This window comes from Typopeltis vanoorti, chromosome 3 (genome assembly GCF_054136105.1).
Source record: "Typopeltis vanoorti isolate ZY-2024b chromosome 3, IOZ_Tvanoo_1.0, whole genome shotgun sequence".
Lineage (NCBI taxonomy): Eukaryota > Metazoa > Arthropoda > Arachnida > Uropygi > Thelyphonidae > Typopeltis > Typopeltis vanoorti.
Window position 1 is genome coordinate 63,330,987 of NC_143551.1, and position 13,362 is coordinate 63,344,348.

The 13,362-nt window shown below is 32.2% G+C and overlaps 1 protein-coding gene across 1 annotated transcript in view; it reads right to left on the reverse strand.

Annotated features, from left to right (window-relative positions):
• The window catches only part of LOC150108207 (neither inactivation nor afterpotential protein C-like), a 38,372-nt gene extending 34,232 nt beyond the window's left edge, over nt 1–4,140 (reverse strand). The window contains exons 1-5 of the mRNA XM_090390427.1: nt 3,990–4,140; nt 3,084–3,256; nt 1,308–1,412; nt 1,054–1,153; nt 2–75 (exon numbers count right to left, since the gene is read on the reverse strand). Coding sequence (XP_090246553.1) covers nt 2–75; nt 1,054–1,153; nt 1,308–1,412; nt 3,084–3,256; nt 3,990–4,140 — 603 coding nt within the window. The remainder of the gene's footprint in view (nt 1; nt 76–1,053; nt 1,154–1,307; nt 1,413–3,083; nt 3,257–3,989) is intronic.
• Nucleotides 4,141–13,362: the final 9,222 nt, after the last annotated feature.

Below are 13,362 nucleotides of genomic sequence, written 5' to 3' on the forward strand. Positions count from 1 at the left end.
CCTCAGGGGCCAACCAGTAAGGAGATCCAACACGTTTCTTCCTTGATGTGGTGTCATGAGGGAGAGCTGCTAATTCTGATAAAGAAAATAATTTTGGTGTTAAAATAAATAAAATTACATAATGCGTACAAAGTGGGGATCTCTTTCATGTATACAAAGGCGTATTAAATTTTTTTTTTCTGAATTGATGTTTTTTCATACAGCTAATATTAAACTAACAACAATGGTTAAGGGGAAAAAAAAGCACGTGATTTTCAGATAATTTTGGACTTTTATTATCCATTTTCGTACTATATTACCGTACTTACAGTTCTGGTGATATAACGATAGGAACACCTTTCAAAACATCAAAAAGAATAATTTCAAAGCTACAAAGTTTATTAAAATACAACCTTTAGCACAGTCCTACCTAAAAGACACAAACTTTGCATCGAAGAGCGTTTTTTTTTTTTTTTTTTTTTTTTCAATAATGCCTTTGGTTAATGCTTCTTAAGACAGGAAAAAAAAAAAAAACTCTTTTGAGAAGCAACAGCGAATAGTTGTGAAATTAATGAAGTTTTAATGAAATGCACGAATAAAGACAAACATACCCGTTCTTAATCAGAGTTCGCGTCTTTTAAGTAGTGCAATGCTGAGGCAAATCCGATGTGGAGGTTGTCTCGATAGAACTTTAGAAATGACCGCCAGATGACAGAATTGCATCAAGTACAAAGTTCTCCATTACTTCGGGTGTAGGTAGAAATTTGCTGTTAATTTTTAAGTTATAAATTACGATATTATGATTTTTCGCTGCATCAAAAATGAAAGACTTCAAAATGTATTGCGTCTGCATTCAAAGATCGCTTCAAAGTAGACCAGAAATGTCGTTACATCACACAAAAAAAACGTACAATCCGATTTTTTTTTTAATTACACATCACATTAGCATCGTTACTACGTTAAAGTAGCTTTTTTAAAAAAAAATTAAATATCTGTACTTTATTAAAATTTACACTAAATTGCCATTGAAAACTAAACTCATCAGAAATGTGATAATAATGTAAAAGCACTCACCAAAATCAATAAGACGCACTTCTCCCTTGTCCGTAAGAAGGACGTTCAAAGCTCTCACATCTCGGTGGACAATGTCGGCATCGTGAAGTATTTCAAGAGCCTGATTAGAGATCAAACATTTCGGAATCGATTACAAGATCGTGTTTCTGAGCTCAAGATCCTGCTTGAGCTCAGAATTGCACAAAAGGGTTGAAACTCGGAAAGCTTCAAAATGATCTTTTGATTATTTTTAAATAATTTCAAAAATGTCTTACCTTGATAGTTTCCTTTAAAATGTATGCAATATGGATTTCGGAAAGAGTTTCTCCCTTAGATTTCAATTTGTTTACCAGGGCGGCTACAGATCCCTCAGAACAAAACTGGAAGAAAAAATATGAAGGGGGGAAAAAGTGCAAAATATATTTCAGTCCTTTAAATTATTTTATAAAAGGTTTTCATAATCGCGTCATTAATTACTTTATTATTATTATTATTACTTTACTTTCATGTAGTAATCTAGAAAACTGAGTACGACATTCACTTTTTTTTTTCCAGCGGGATAGCAAGCGTCTAACTGGCCAGATTCCATCTTGGTCATTAATGTTTTCAAAAATGATATCCCAGTAGGGATTATCCAAATTTTGCATTGATTTCGTTTAAAAATACTTTTAACTAAAACTTCGTATACATTTCTTCATCATATATATTACTGTTACACGATATAATAAATAAATAATAGTAATAAAGATAACGATTGCCAGCCTAGTTGGCCAAGTTGGTAACATACCCGTTCTCCAAACAACAGGTCATGGGTACTTCCGTGGATGAACTTCTCTTTAAAAAATAAATAAATAACGTGGGAAATTCGTTTTTTTTTTTTATTTTTATTTTTATTTTTATTTAATCCAACTCAAATCAAAACGCCATTATTGCCATGGGAAAATTTAGTCTTCATATAAATGTGAATCTCACCTCCTTGGTTCTTACAGCGTTAAATATCAGAAATACCTAAAAGCATCGTTGTAAATATGCCATAATGGATTATTGAATATGTAACTAATTATAGATGTTCATTAACTTGATTAAGCACGATTACTAAGTTTATAATTCACTTCGTTTAATGAGTTAAATTCATAGATTCAATCAATGATGATTTAATAGTTATTTATTTTTAATACGTTTCATTTCATATATTTCTTTCCTAATACATCAAATTTATATAATAATTATAGGAAAAATAACATGCTACAAACTCTCACTTGGTGGTTCAGCTTGCTCCGAGTATATGTTCCTTAAATTAGTTAAACTATATCATCAGAGCGTCTTGCCCAATATTATTCTTATTACGTGATACCTCCATGGAATTCAATGATTCATCGCAAGAGGGCACTCTACACCACACAACCCACCGTTTACACTACATCCTCTATCTACGCTCCCATATGGTTAATTGCGTGTGTTCTCTGACAGATTTGACTGTGTGCGGGATAAAAAAAAAACGAATTTTCGGAAGGAAACCCCTACCATCTCCGTATGAAATCGGTTAACTCACCTTCGTTTGAAAAGTCCACATAAAGATTTATTTCTTCAGGATCGAACTCGAGTCTTTTCTCATGTCCCGTATATCTTCCAACTACTGAGGTACTTAATTTCAATTACAAGCTCATTTGAATTTTAGATTTTCAGAAAGGATAGTAGGTAGCTTTGATAGCTTACTTTTCCTTTGGCTGCTGTAGGAGGGACAAAAGAAAATTTTATAAGCATCGGACACCTCCTACCCCAGTTATCTCCCCTATTCCGGAACACTGACCAAATAAGTTCAACATATCCAAACAATAGCCATTCAAGACCAATAAAAGGAAAATACTAACCTTTCTACTCTATTTTTCCAACCGCTCTGACAACGTAGTTTTGCTAATTTAAGAAAAAAAAAAAAAACGGAAAAGAGTAACATCATATAAAAATTTTATAGCATAGTAAAAAAGTAAGTTAATACAAAACCTTGTAGTGCTGTGAACTACGTGAAGTAAAAAGAAATAAATAAGCATTACCTCCAAGGAGTACCAAACTTCGTCATTATTTGGATTATCTCCTTTTTTAAAATAGATTCCATGAACATCTGGTAAGTAAATGTGCTCTCCGTATGTAGATAAAACATGATATTCCGCTTCAATTTCTCTTCTATGTTTACCGAAGTTTGTGACTTTTACTGCCACGATTCTTCCTAGAAAAAAAAATCATTTTAAAATGGAATAATGGGAATATTAAAATTATTACTATTAATATTAGTAGTATTAAATTACTAATATAATTTTAGTGCACCTTGTTAAAAATATCGTTTAATATTTTGACTATTTCTGCCACCAGATGGGAGCACTGCATAAAAGTTGATGTGAACGCCGCCTCACAGATTTTTAAAGGCTATTTCAGCTTTTAAAAATGTCAATTTCAAAGCATAAATCAGCAGAAAGTTATTTTATTTTTATTTGGGATATTCTGATTCCACTTTTGTTTTAATGATAATTTCATATTAATTCATTTTTAATTCATGATTAAATATATTTTTAAACTTGAAAAAGTTAAGGATTTTTAAGTCTAAAACAAGTTTTAAATTACAAACCATTAGGAAAAAGAAAATCAGGACGTTCTCTAAAGAGATTCAACGATGACTTCTAAGACTGGAACAGGCCACTCTAGGCCTAAATCCTTGAAAAACGTGATGACGAACTTAATGCACTATTCTTTTCCAGAATAACAGACTCGGTTTGAAAGTTCATCGTAAGGATTTTTTTTAATTCCCACCCACGAAAGGTTGTAAACCCACAGTACTAACGTACGTACTGTGGGTGAGATAAAGATTTTTTTTTTGTATTTTTGATTATTTTTGTAATTTTTAAATTAATTTTTGCAATTTTTGTAATTAATTTTTTACCTAGCATTGTTTTACTCGAGCTTACCTGTTTCTTTATCCTTAGCTTGATAAACCAAAGATAATGTTCCTTTTCCAATTAATCTTTCTATTTCAATCGTTTCTTCTGGCGATGGAAGAGTTGTGAGATCGAAGAGGGCAGCAGTGCCGTCCGTCGACGCATCTGATTGATTAGTCATCATTGGTGACACTGTTTGTGTGTGTGTGTGTTTTGGATCCAACACAATCCTGAAAATTTGGAAAGGTTTGAAATTTGAGTAATAATTTTTTAAAATATATTTTCTAGATGTACGTCAACAGTATTTCAATTTCAAATAGAAATTTGAAATTTGAAATTTCTTCAAATTTCCACAAATTTGAAGAAATGTAAATTATCTTTCAGGTTTTGTTTATTTTTCTGTGACATTCTTATTATTTATTTATTGTTCCCTTATTTATTCCTCTTACTATTTTCCCCATTATTATTATTATTATTATTTCAACTGAAACAGTCAAAACAAGATATCATGCATATAAAAGTTTGACTGGTAATGCAGAGCAATTCAGATTCTACCCAAGAATCTAAGAATAGTCCGTCAGGCAGTGTCGTAAAATATCGACTGTTCCAAGTAATGCTGTTTTTTATAGGTCATATGGGATCACTTCGTTGATGTTTAATTGCTGTAAATAGTTGGATAGCTTCTTTGAAGTTGCACCAAGTGCACCGATAACTATTGGAATGACTTTGGTGTGTTTAAGACACAGCCGGCCAACTTCGATTGCCAGATCTCGATATTTAATAATTTTTCCCAGTTCTTCGTTGTTAATGTTGTTAATGTTTATGCTTCCAACAGTTATCAGAAGCAGGAAAGCCATATTTTTTGCATACATGCCAATGAATTATTTTGGCCACTTGATCATGGCGGTATTTATAGTCAGTTTGAGCTATCTTGCTGCAAACACTGATTAGATATTCTACAGTCTCATCTTTCTGATCGCATAATCTACATTTGCTGTTATTATTGATGTTCAAAATTTTTGCTTTCATTGCATTAGTTTGTAAAGTCTGTTCTTGAGCTGCTAGAATAAATCCTTCAGTTTATTTTTAATATATCCATTATTATTATTATTGTTGTTGTTAATCGACCTATGTGCTTTTCTCGTGTGCGTTTTGTTAGCGAGTTGTTGAAGAGAGATGACTACAATTCCTAAAGAAGTTGCTTCATCTGTTCGGAAGGAAGAAAACCACAGCTATATCATCTTGTAAGAGAGGAAATTGTTTGATAAAAGTAAATGGGAGGCCACTGGATATGTTGGAACTCCAGGTTTTGAAGTATAAACTCTTTGAACTTGTTCTTTTGCTGGGTAAGGAAAGATTTTCAGGAGTTGATATCAGAATGAGAGTTGGAGATGGTGGTCACGTAGCACAAATTTATGCTATCAGACAAGCAATTTCTAAAGCTTTGGTAGCTTATTGTCAAAAATATGTTGATGAAGCATACAAGAAGGAAATCAAGGGCATTTTGATTCGATATGACAAGTACCTGTTAGTTGCAGATCCCAGTCGTTCTGAGCCAAGGAAATTTGGTGGTCCTGGTGCCAGAGCACATTATCAGAAATCATACCTTCAGATATTTTGGGTTTTTTTCGGTTTTTTTTTTAATTAAAATAAAAGAACGAGGTGCCTGTGGGGAAAAACTATTCTCGAGTCGTATACATTATATTACATTACAGTGTGAATAAGTATACATATATTACGAAAGTTCATAGACATAGAGAAAAATTCCTCTCCCTGTAAGAGGATTGCTACAATATTAATCACCTTCGCAGCATTTCCCTGATGACATGTTTGTAAATAATAAAATAATAAAGATCATAAACAGTACTAAGAGCTATCCAGTACTAATTGTAACCGCAAACAGGATTCAATATTCTATTTTCAGAATGAATATTCTCTTGCTAGAATTTAATATTCTAATACAATACCCCTCAAACGAAAAATTAAATTTTAGAAATGCGTCAATTAAAGGTAGGTATTTAGCATATTTATTAAGCCGAAGAAAAAAATAAAAAATAAAAAAAAAAGCATAGAACGATCCGAAATGTCAAAATGTTTGCCGAACGAACTTAATTTAGAAACAGTTGATTTAAACAAGCAGAAGACATAATAAAACGGTGATGAACGAAATCCAGCCAGTGCTCTATCAGTATTCATTAATATAAATATAATAAAAACATTTTACTAACAAACTTATATTTTTAATAATAGTAAATACTGTATACGTGAGCAAGTAACTTACTTGTACATATATAATAAATAAATACACCATAATACACCATAATAATAAATACACCGCGGCTTTAATTTGAAATCAGTTGATAACGCGTCAGCGAATATTTTACGTTAGCTATCAGTTGACTACATTGCAATTCAAGCCGCAGTTTATCATCATAAATGCATGGCTATTGTCGTTATTTATCAATAATAACATTAATAATATTATCAACATTAATATCAATCATATTAATGTATATAATATTAACTTAAATATTTAAGTAAACACATTAGTGACAGAACATCTTTTAAGCAAAAGTTGCCGAACTTTAAAATCTCTGCAAACTAAAACGATTGTCAAATCAGTTTTACACTCTATACTTACCTGGAATTGTTCTGTTATAAATTTTGTGAAGAGCCTACACACGCACACAGATCAAAAAGCAGGTCTAAGAGAAACGCATGTTGAACATCTCCGCTAGACCTATTCTCTGACAATAACAGAGACAAATGTCATCATGCGAATTGCCCAAGGAGTTAATCTGGCTATTGTCTAAAAAAAAAAAAAAAAACTCGGGCAGACGCATTAAGAGCTAACGTGCACTTCTATCGTTTGGTGAAATATTAAACTGCAAACGTCACCTACGTGCTGTAATATCATTAGCACAGCCTTGAATATAATGGCTTGGATTAGCAACTATTCCAGGAGAATGATGTTCTGTTTTATACGGCAAGAACTAAACACTTGTGGGGTTTCGGAAACCTATTGGGAAGGAATAAAAAGCAACCTTAGTAATGGCCTTTCGAAGAAGCACAAACAGACAAGTGAGTTTGATCTGAATAACAACAATAATTTAGTTTTTGTTCGTGTGTGTGTGTGTGTGTCAGGGCCGTTTCTACATTTTGCGGGACCCTGTGCGAAATGGAAAAGCGGGGTCCCTGAAAAGTTAGTAACATTTATGGAAATTTTAAATGGAAGAATATTTTGTTAATTAATTAATTAAATCAAATATGAAAAATATTTATGCACATAAATAAACAAGTATGCTCTTTAGCATCAATTTAAGTAAAGGGAAAAAATTAGTTACAAAATAAATGTGTTTGTATGTACATGATATAGTATTTTATTATGTAAGTACACATTATCATATAAATACGCCAGAACAATGATGTATTTAATAATATAAATAATAATATAAAAATATCCATTTTTACCATAAAGAATGAAGTATATGTATAACAGCTTATAAGATTTAAAAGAAATCTCAATATATTAAATTTTATTTAACCTAATGCGCTTATCAATAAAATCATTTATAACGCTATCAAAATTCAAATTTTTTGCAATTTCATGCGCTATAGATATTATTGCCGGGGACGACAAACGTTCTTGAGACATAGAAGATCGCAAATAGGTTTTTATTCATTTTAATTTGGAAAATGACCTTTCTGCTGATGCCACCGTAACTGGACTGGTCAATAATATTTTAAATGTCGCAGTAATATTTGGATAAATATCCGACAAATTATTTGCAATTATGAATTTTAAAATATTAACGGGTGCATCTTCTGGAATAATATTTCTAAAAATAATTAATGCATCGTAAAATTCAGATTCATCAATATCTGTATTTAATTTTTGATACAGCTGTTTGCAGCAAAATTTTAATTCATTTTCTGTCATTTTTCTTATTAATTTCATATCATAAAGAAATCCAAATGATTTTTCGTGAATTTCACACAATTCAAATCTTTTTTGACAGATTGTAGAGCAGTATCTAAAATTACAAAAAAGAAATTTATCCTAAAATTATCTTTGTTATCACCTATGTGTGATTCATCAGGCGTTTCATAATCAAAAAATACTTTTCTTCGAAGTACTCGACTTTCTTTAAATTTAATTTCCATTTCTAATAGATTTGACAGTTCTTTAGCAATCTCAAAACAGCTATCAAATCCTGATATTCTCTGCTCTTCAAAGTACTACACTAACTCTTTAATATGCTTAGTTGCTACGTCTATGGGAATTTTTGCATTTTGCAATCCTTTACTTACTAAATTAACTTTTGACAAAAGCTCATACCAAATTACAAGGCTTAGTATAAACTCAAATGAATCTATTTGTTCCTATATTGAAACCACTTCTACTTTGAAGTATTATCTAATGCAGTTTTAAATAATTCTTTTAGTGCATTTAAAAATTCTGGAATTTGAAAACGTACAGCTCTAACTGATTCTATTCTACATTCCCATCTCGTATCACACACCTGTTTTGGAGTTAATTATTTAACAAATTTCTTTAATATGTCCCAACGTGAAGTTGAGGCAAAATAAATAAATCTAATATACATTGAAAACTGCTATTGAAGAAAAATTCTGATGTCGGATAACTTAAAACCAGTTTACAAAATATATTTTTAAGATGTTTTGCAAGTAATGTCACATAAAAAAATTGCCATGACAGTACGTGTATATACTTACTTGTTCATATATTGAATATAATTGAATATATATATATATATATATATATATATATATATTGAATATAATTGAATATATATATATATATATATATATATATATATATATATATATATATATATATATATATATATATATATATATATATATATATATATATATATATATATATATCTTAGAGTAGTTGCAAATATTACCGCTCTAGCGCTACGATCTTATTTCGCTTACTATAACAACAATAGTTGGTTGTAAAATTATATACATATACTTTTCTATATAATAATATTTTTTATATAATAATTACAATATTAATTTATATAATAATTAAAGAAAAATTAATTGATTTTCTTTTTTCAATTATTTGCGCGTTGAGGGGCCCTGTGCCACCGCACAGTTTGCACACCCATAAATACGGCCTTGGTGTGTGTGTGGGGGGGGGTGAAATATACACAAACTTTAAATTTATAAACTGCTGGCTGGGTGAATGCTGTAATAAAAATCGAAATAATATGTGTGCAGAGTGAGGGTTGGTTTCCGTCACAGCTAATTTTGAGGATAGCGAGTATAGAAATAGGAAATGATTGCAGTGGCATTTTGTGTCTCTGTTTACTTCTTAATTGTTACAATAAAGTTGCAAATTCGAAAGCTAGTAAGAGCTTTCAGGGGGCGTTCCAATATGTATTTAATTTTTCAAGTTCATTTACAAATAAATAAAATAACAATAACTGTTTTTAACAGATCTTTTTTTGTTAGTGATTTAGATTTTAGAACTGAAGTACAGTTTTTTTTTTTTTTGTTGTTGTTTTTTTCTCCTTTATATTCTGACTCGTGAATGATATTCATTGGCGCATGTTATTACCATGCCTTCACTATATTTTGCCTTCACTATTGGATATAGATGCGGGGGGAAAAAATGAAAAAGAAAGAAAGAAAATATTTAGAATCTTCAGACGGATTTCAGCTTGTCTATAAAAATGCTTTTTTCTTTTAATCTTTCGAGGCTTTTTCTTAAATACTATTTGAGTATTTTCAAACCAAAAATTATTGTTTATTCTGGATTGGATTAATAATAATTCTTATTAATTACGTTTTTCAAATCAATCATTTCCCGAGTTAGTCGGTCTTTGGCACGGATACTTTAATGCAAAATTCAAACAGACCCGTGCATTCCGAGCGCTCTCTCTGTTGTATGTGCTTTCATTTGGATGTGCAGACGGCAAAGGGGCGGTCATAGATGCTTGCACCTCTGCTAAATGCACTTCCAATAAAGAAAACTGCCATTGACGTCTGCAGCAGTGATGATACTGGATTCTTTTTATCAGAGCCGGATTTAAAGTCTGTAGCCTCTAAGCTATAACCTTTAAGCGCGCCCTTCTACTGAGTAAATTTTAGGTTTGATGAGGCCCTTGTAATGATGTGAGGTCCTAAGCACTGTCTAGCTTATGCATAAATTCGGCCATATCTGTAATTGGGATTTGATATACAGTATTAATGGAGTCTCACAAAGAATAAAACGATGAAGAAATCAGGATTTGACTTGAGATATGGCCATAATCATGACGCCTTCCTATCTTGTGACGGCTTTCTCCCTTGTTGCTGTGTTACATTATCGGGACCTAATTAAGAGCATTTATTGAATTTTTTTTATTGAAATATATAATTAAATTCCACTTTTTAATATTCATGCAATATACGCACAATGAATACTGTTATTTAACATGTGCACGCATATTTCAATGAGGAAATTTAAGTTATGTAGCATATATACAAGTTTGCTCTAGAATGTTCATAGTCTGAATCTAAATAAATAAACAAAAAATTCTACTGTCTTTTAATCCCCAAATGAAGAATGTGGAATTCATTTAGTGACTTATGATAAATTTTTGATAGGCTGGAATCCGATCGGTAACTAAATGCCGCCATATTGTGTTCCTAAATCGTAATTGGTATTACTGGTTCTGAAATAGTTTCTCAAAACGTCTAGAAACAGCTCCTCTAATCGACGGTCTTTCCTATGATGGTCTTTTTTTCTTTTGGATAGTTAGCATTATGGAACCAGAAACGATACCACAAGGCTACATAGTCATCAATTCGAATTAAAGATATCGTAATGAAATCTTTCCCGATTCCTTATAAAATCATAGTGGTAAATTTATGTGACACCAGTTCAGTTTTCACAGATGACAAAAACTTGAATGCGTTTTCAGAATGATATAGATATGGGGGGGAAGAGTTTTTCTGGCAACACCCCACTCTTTGAAAGCAATATGTCAGTTATAACTGGAACAACATTCACTACAAAACTGGTCACACACGCGCGTTTCCCCAGTAAGTGTCTTTTTAAAAAGAGACTTATCAGTTGTGAATTACGACACATACTTTTTTTTTTTATTATTATTATGCTGGTAGTTTCTGCAAAACAAACCTTTGAAAAACAGCATTACGGTTGCAAGATAAAAAAAAAAAAAAAAAAATCATATTCACTACAAATAGAGCGTTGTGGTTGTTTACATCGCAGCGAAGAGTGTCACTCCTTAGAAACCAGTTATCGGCAATTTCAAAAACGTCCGAATTCCTAAACGCGACCATACAAATCCTCAACACTTTTTCGTGGCACCTGTGACATGTTTAGTGTAATGGATTATTAAACGCCCCTCAGATGTCCCTTTCATAAGTGATTCAGACGATCCGCTCTAAATGACGGTCGAGCGTGTGACCCGGCGACGGGCAGTTAGCAGTCAGCGGCGATCCTGACAGGTTAATAGACCTGGGTCAGAGGGAGGGGTTCCCGTAATATTCAACGTGTTCCGCTCTTATAGACCACACGACAAAATAACCACAATATTCGCCTCAGAAATAAGGTGGAAGTCGTGTTAGGATCGACCGGAAGTGCGGGGAAAACCCGCTACTTCCTGTTATACGCACGATTGTTAGGGGGGAGGGGAAGGCAGCAGCTCGTGAAACAGCTTCTGTTTGCCCATTGACACTATGGACAATAAAACAAAGAACGATGTGTGGCGTCCGCGGGGGGGGGGGGGGGAGGATAGCATCATCTCCCCAGATATATCACTGGCTAGAGGGAAGCGAAAGAGAGGAAATAATATTGCTGTGCACGTCAGGTAAACATGTGCTTAGTGGGCTTATAGGAAAACGGGCTTTCTGGAAGCAGGTGGAGCATTGGCAATCTCACTCGCTTGGGAGAACGTTGCCTATCTCTGTGAAATTTCACTTTAGTGCATCGTCGTGCGACCACAGATCGTCATGGAGAAAGGAATCAACGGCAAATTTGGCCTAGTTCTGTTGGTGTTGCTGTTAGAGGGATCGTTACCCATGCCTGCAGCTCGCTATCATAAGGTAAGAAGGCAATTCGCTTCGTCTTTGGATTAATAAGACATTGTTCGTGTCAGATGATGTGTGACAAAGGTAGGATGGTGGTTGTTTGTTTGTATCTTAGCTATATAATTCGCTTCTTCAAGGTATTTATTTGAAATCTTAATGTAGGTATTCTTCATCAGCAAATTTTTCACTAATATGTAATTTCTATTTTTAATTTTTGGTCCAAATCGGACAATTTTTGCCAACATTTATGTAGTTTTATATAAAAAAATCACTTATTATTATTTTTATTTATAAGCTTCCTATAATAGTACAATATGTTGAACAATCATATGTGTAACCTAAGAGCAACAGCTCACCCAGGTTACGATATGCATAAAGTTACAAAAATTTATGTAATGCATTTTCATTATGTACACATATACATTCATATAATATACATATTATTATAATATAATTACATAATAAAATCGCAGATAAAATAAAATTTCATCATACAGAGAAAGTTGCATAACAATTAATTAGGAACAAAATAAAACAAAGCAGTTAAATAGCATTTAAATTTTACGTTTTACACATAAGACTGGATCTTTTGAATACAAATATGCTAGAAACCAATAATTTATACAATTATTTTGAACAGAGCTTCCTCATTTCTGTGGGAAAATAAATACTCTTTGATTAGAGTTTTGTATTTGTTTGGGTTAGTTTCATTTCTTACTGTTAGAAGTAGTGTGTTGAATACTTTTGGCGCTAAATAAGTATAATGTTTGTGTATTGCTTCTTTATTTGCTTTTGGAACTAAATATTTTAGGCCCTTATGGCTACTAAGGAAAGTGTCTTGTTTGATATTTACGTATTCGTTGTCGTTTTTTATGAAAAATAGTACCCTATAGACGTATAAATATCTAAGGGGTAGTATGTTTAGTAGGGTGTATTTATTACACATTGCAGCATCCTTATTTGTTTCTAATTAAGATTTTAATTACTTGATTCTGAGTCGAGACTAAAGGTTTCAGAGTGCGATAGATTCCTCCCCAACTTAATATACCATATTGTAGTGTGCTTTGAAGCCAGGCAGAATATAATATTTTTAGCATATTTAAATTTAAGAATCATTTTAGGTAGTAAAGTCTGTTTAACATAATCCTTAATAATTAATAATAATTACATTATTTACGACATCGGTGATACTTATAGGCCTATCACTGTTGTGCTTGTCTCTTCGGGTTTGATGTAAGTTATTCAAGCGTAGAGCATGCGCCGAACGCTTTATTAGAATCTGTGTGGGCAATTTCGTCTGTTTTCAGGTATATGCGCTGTATTTTGC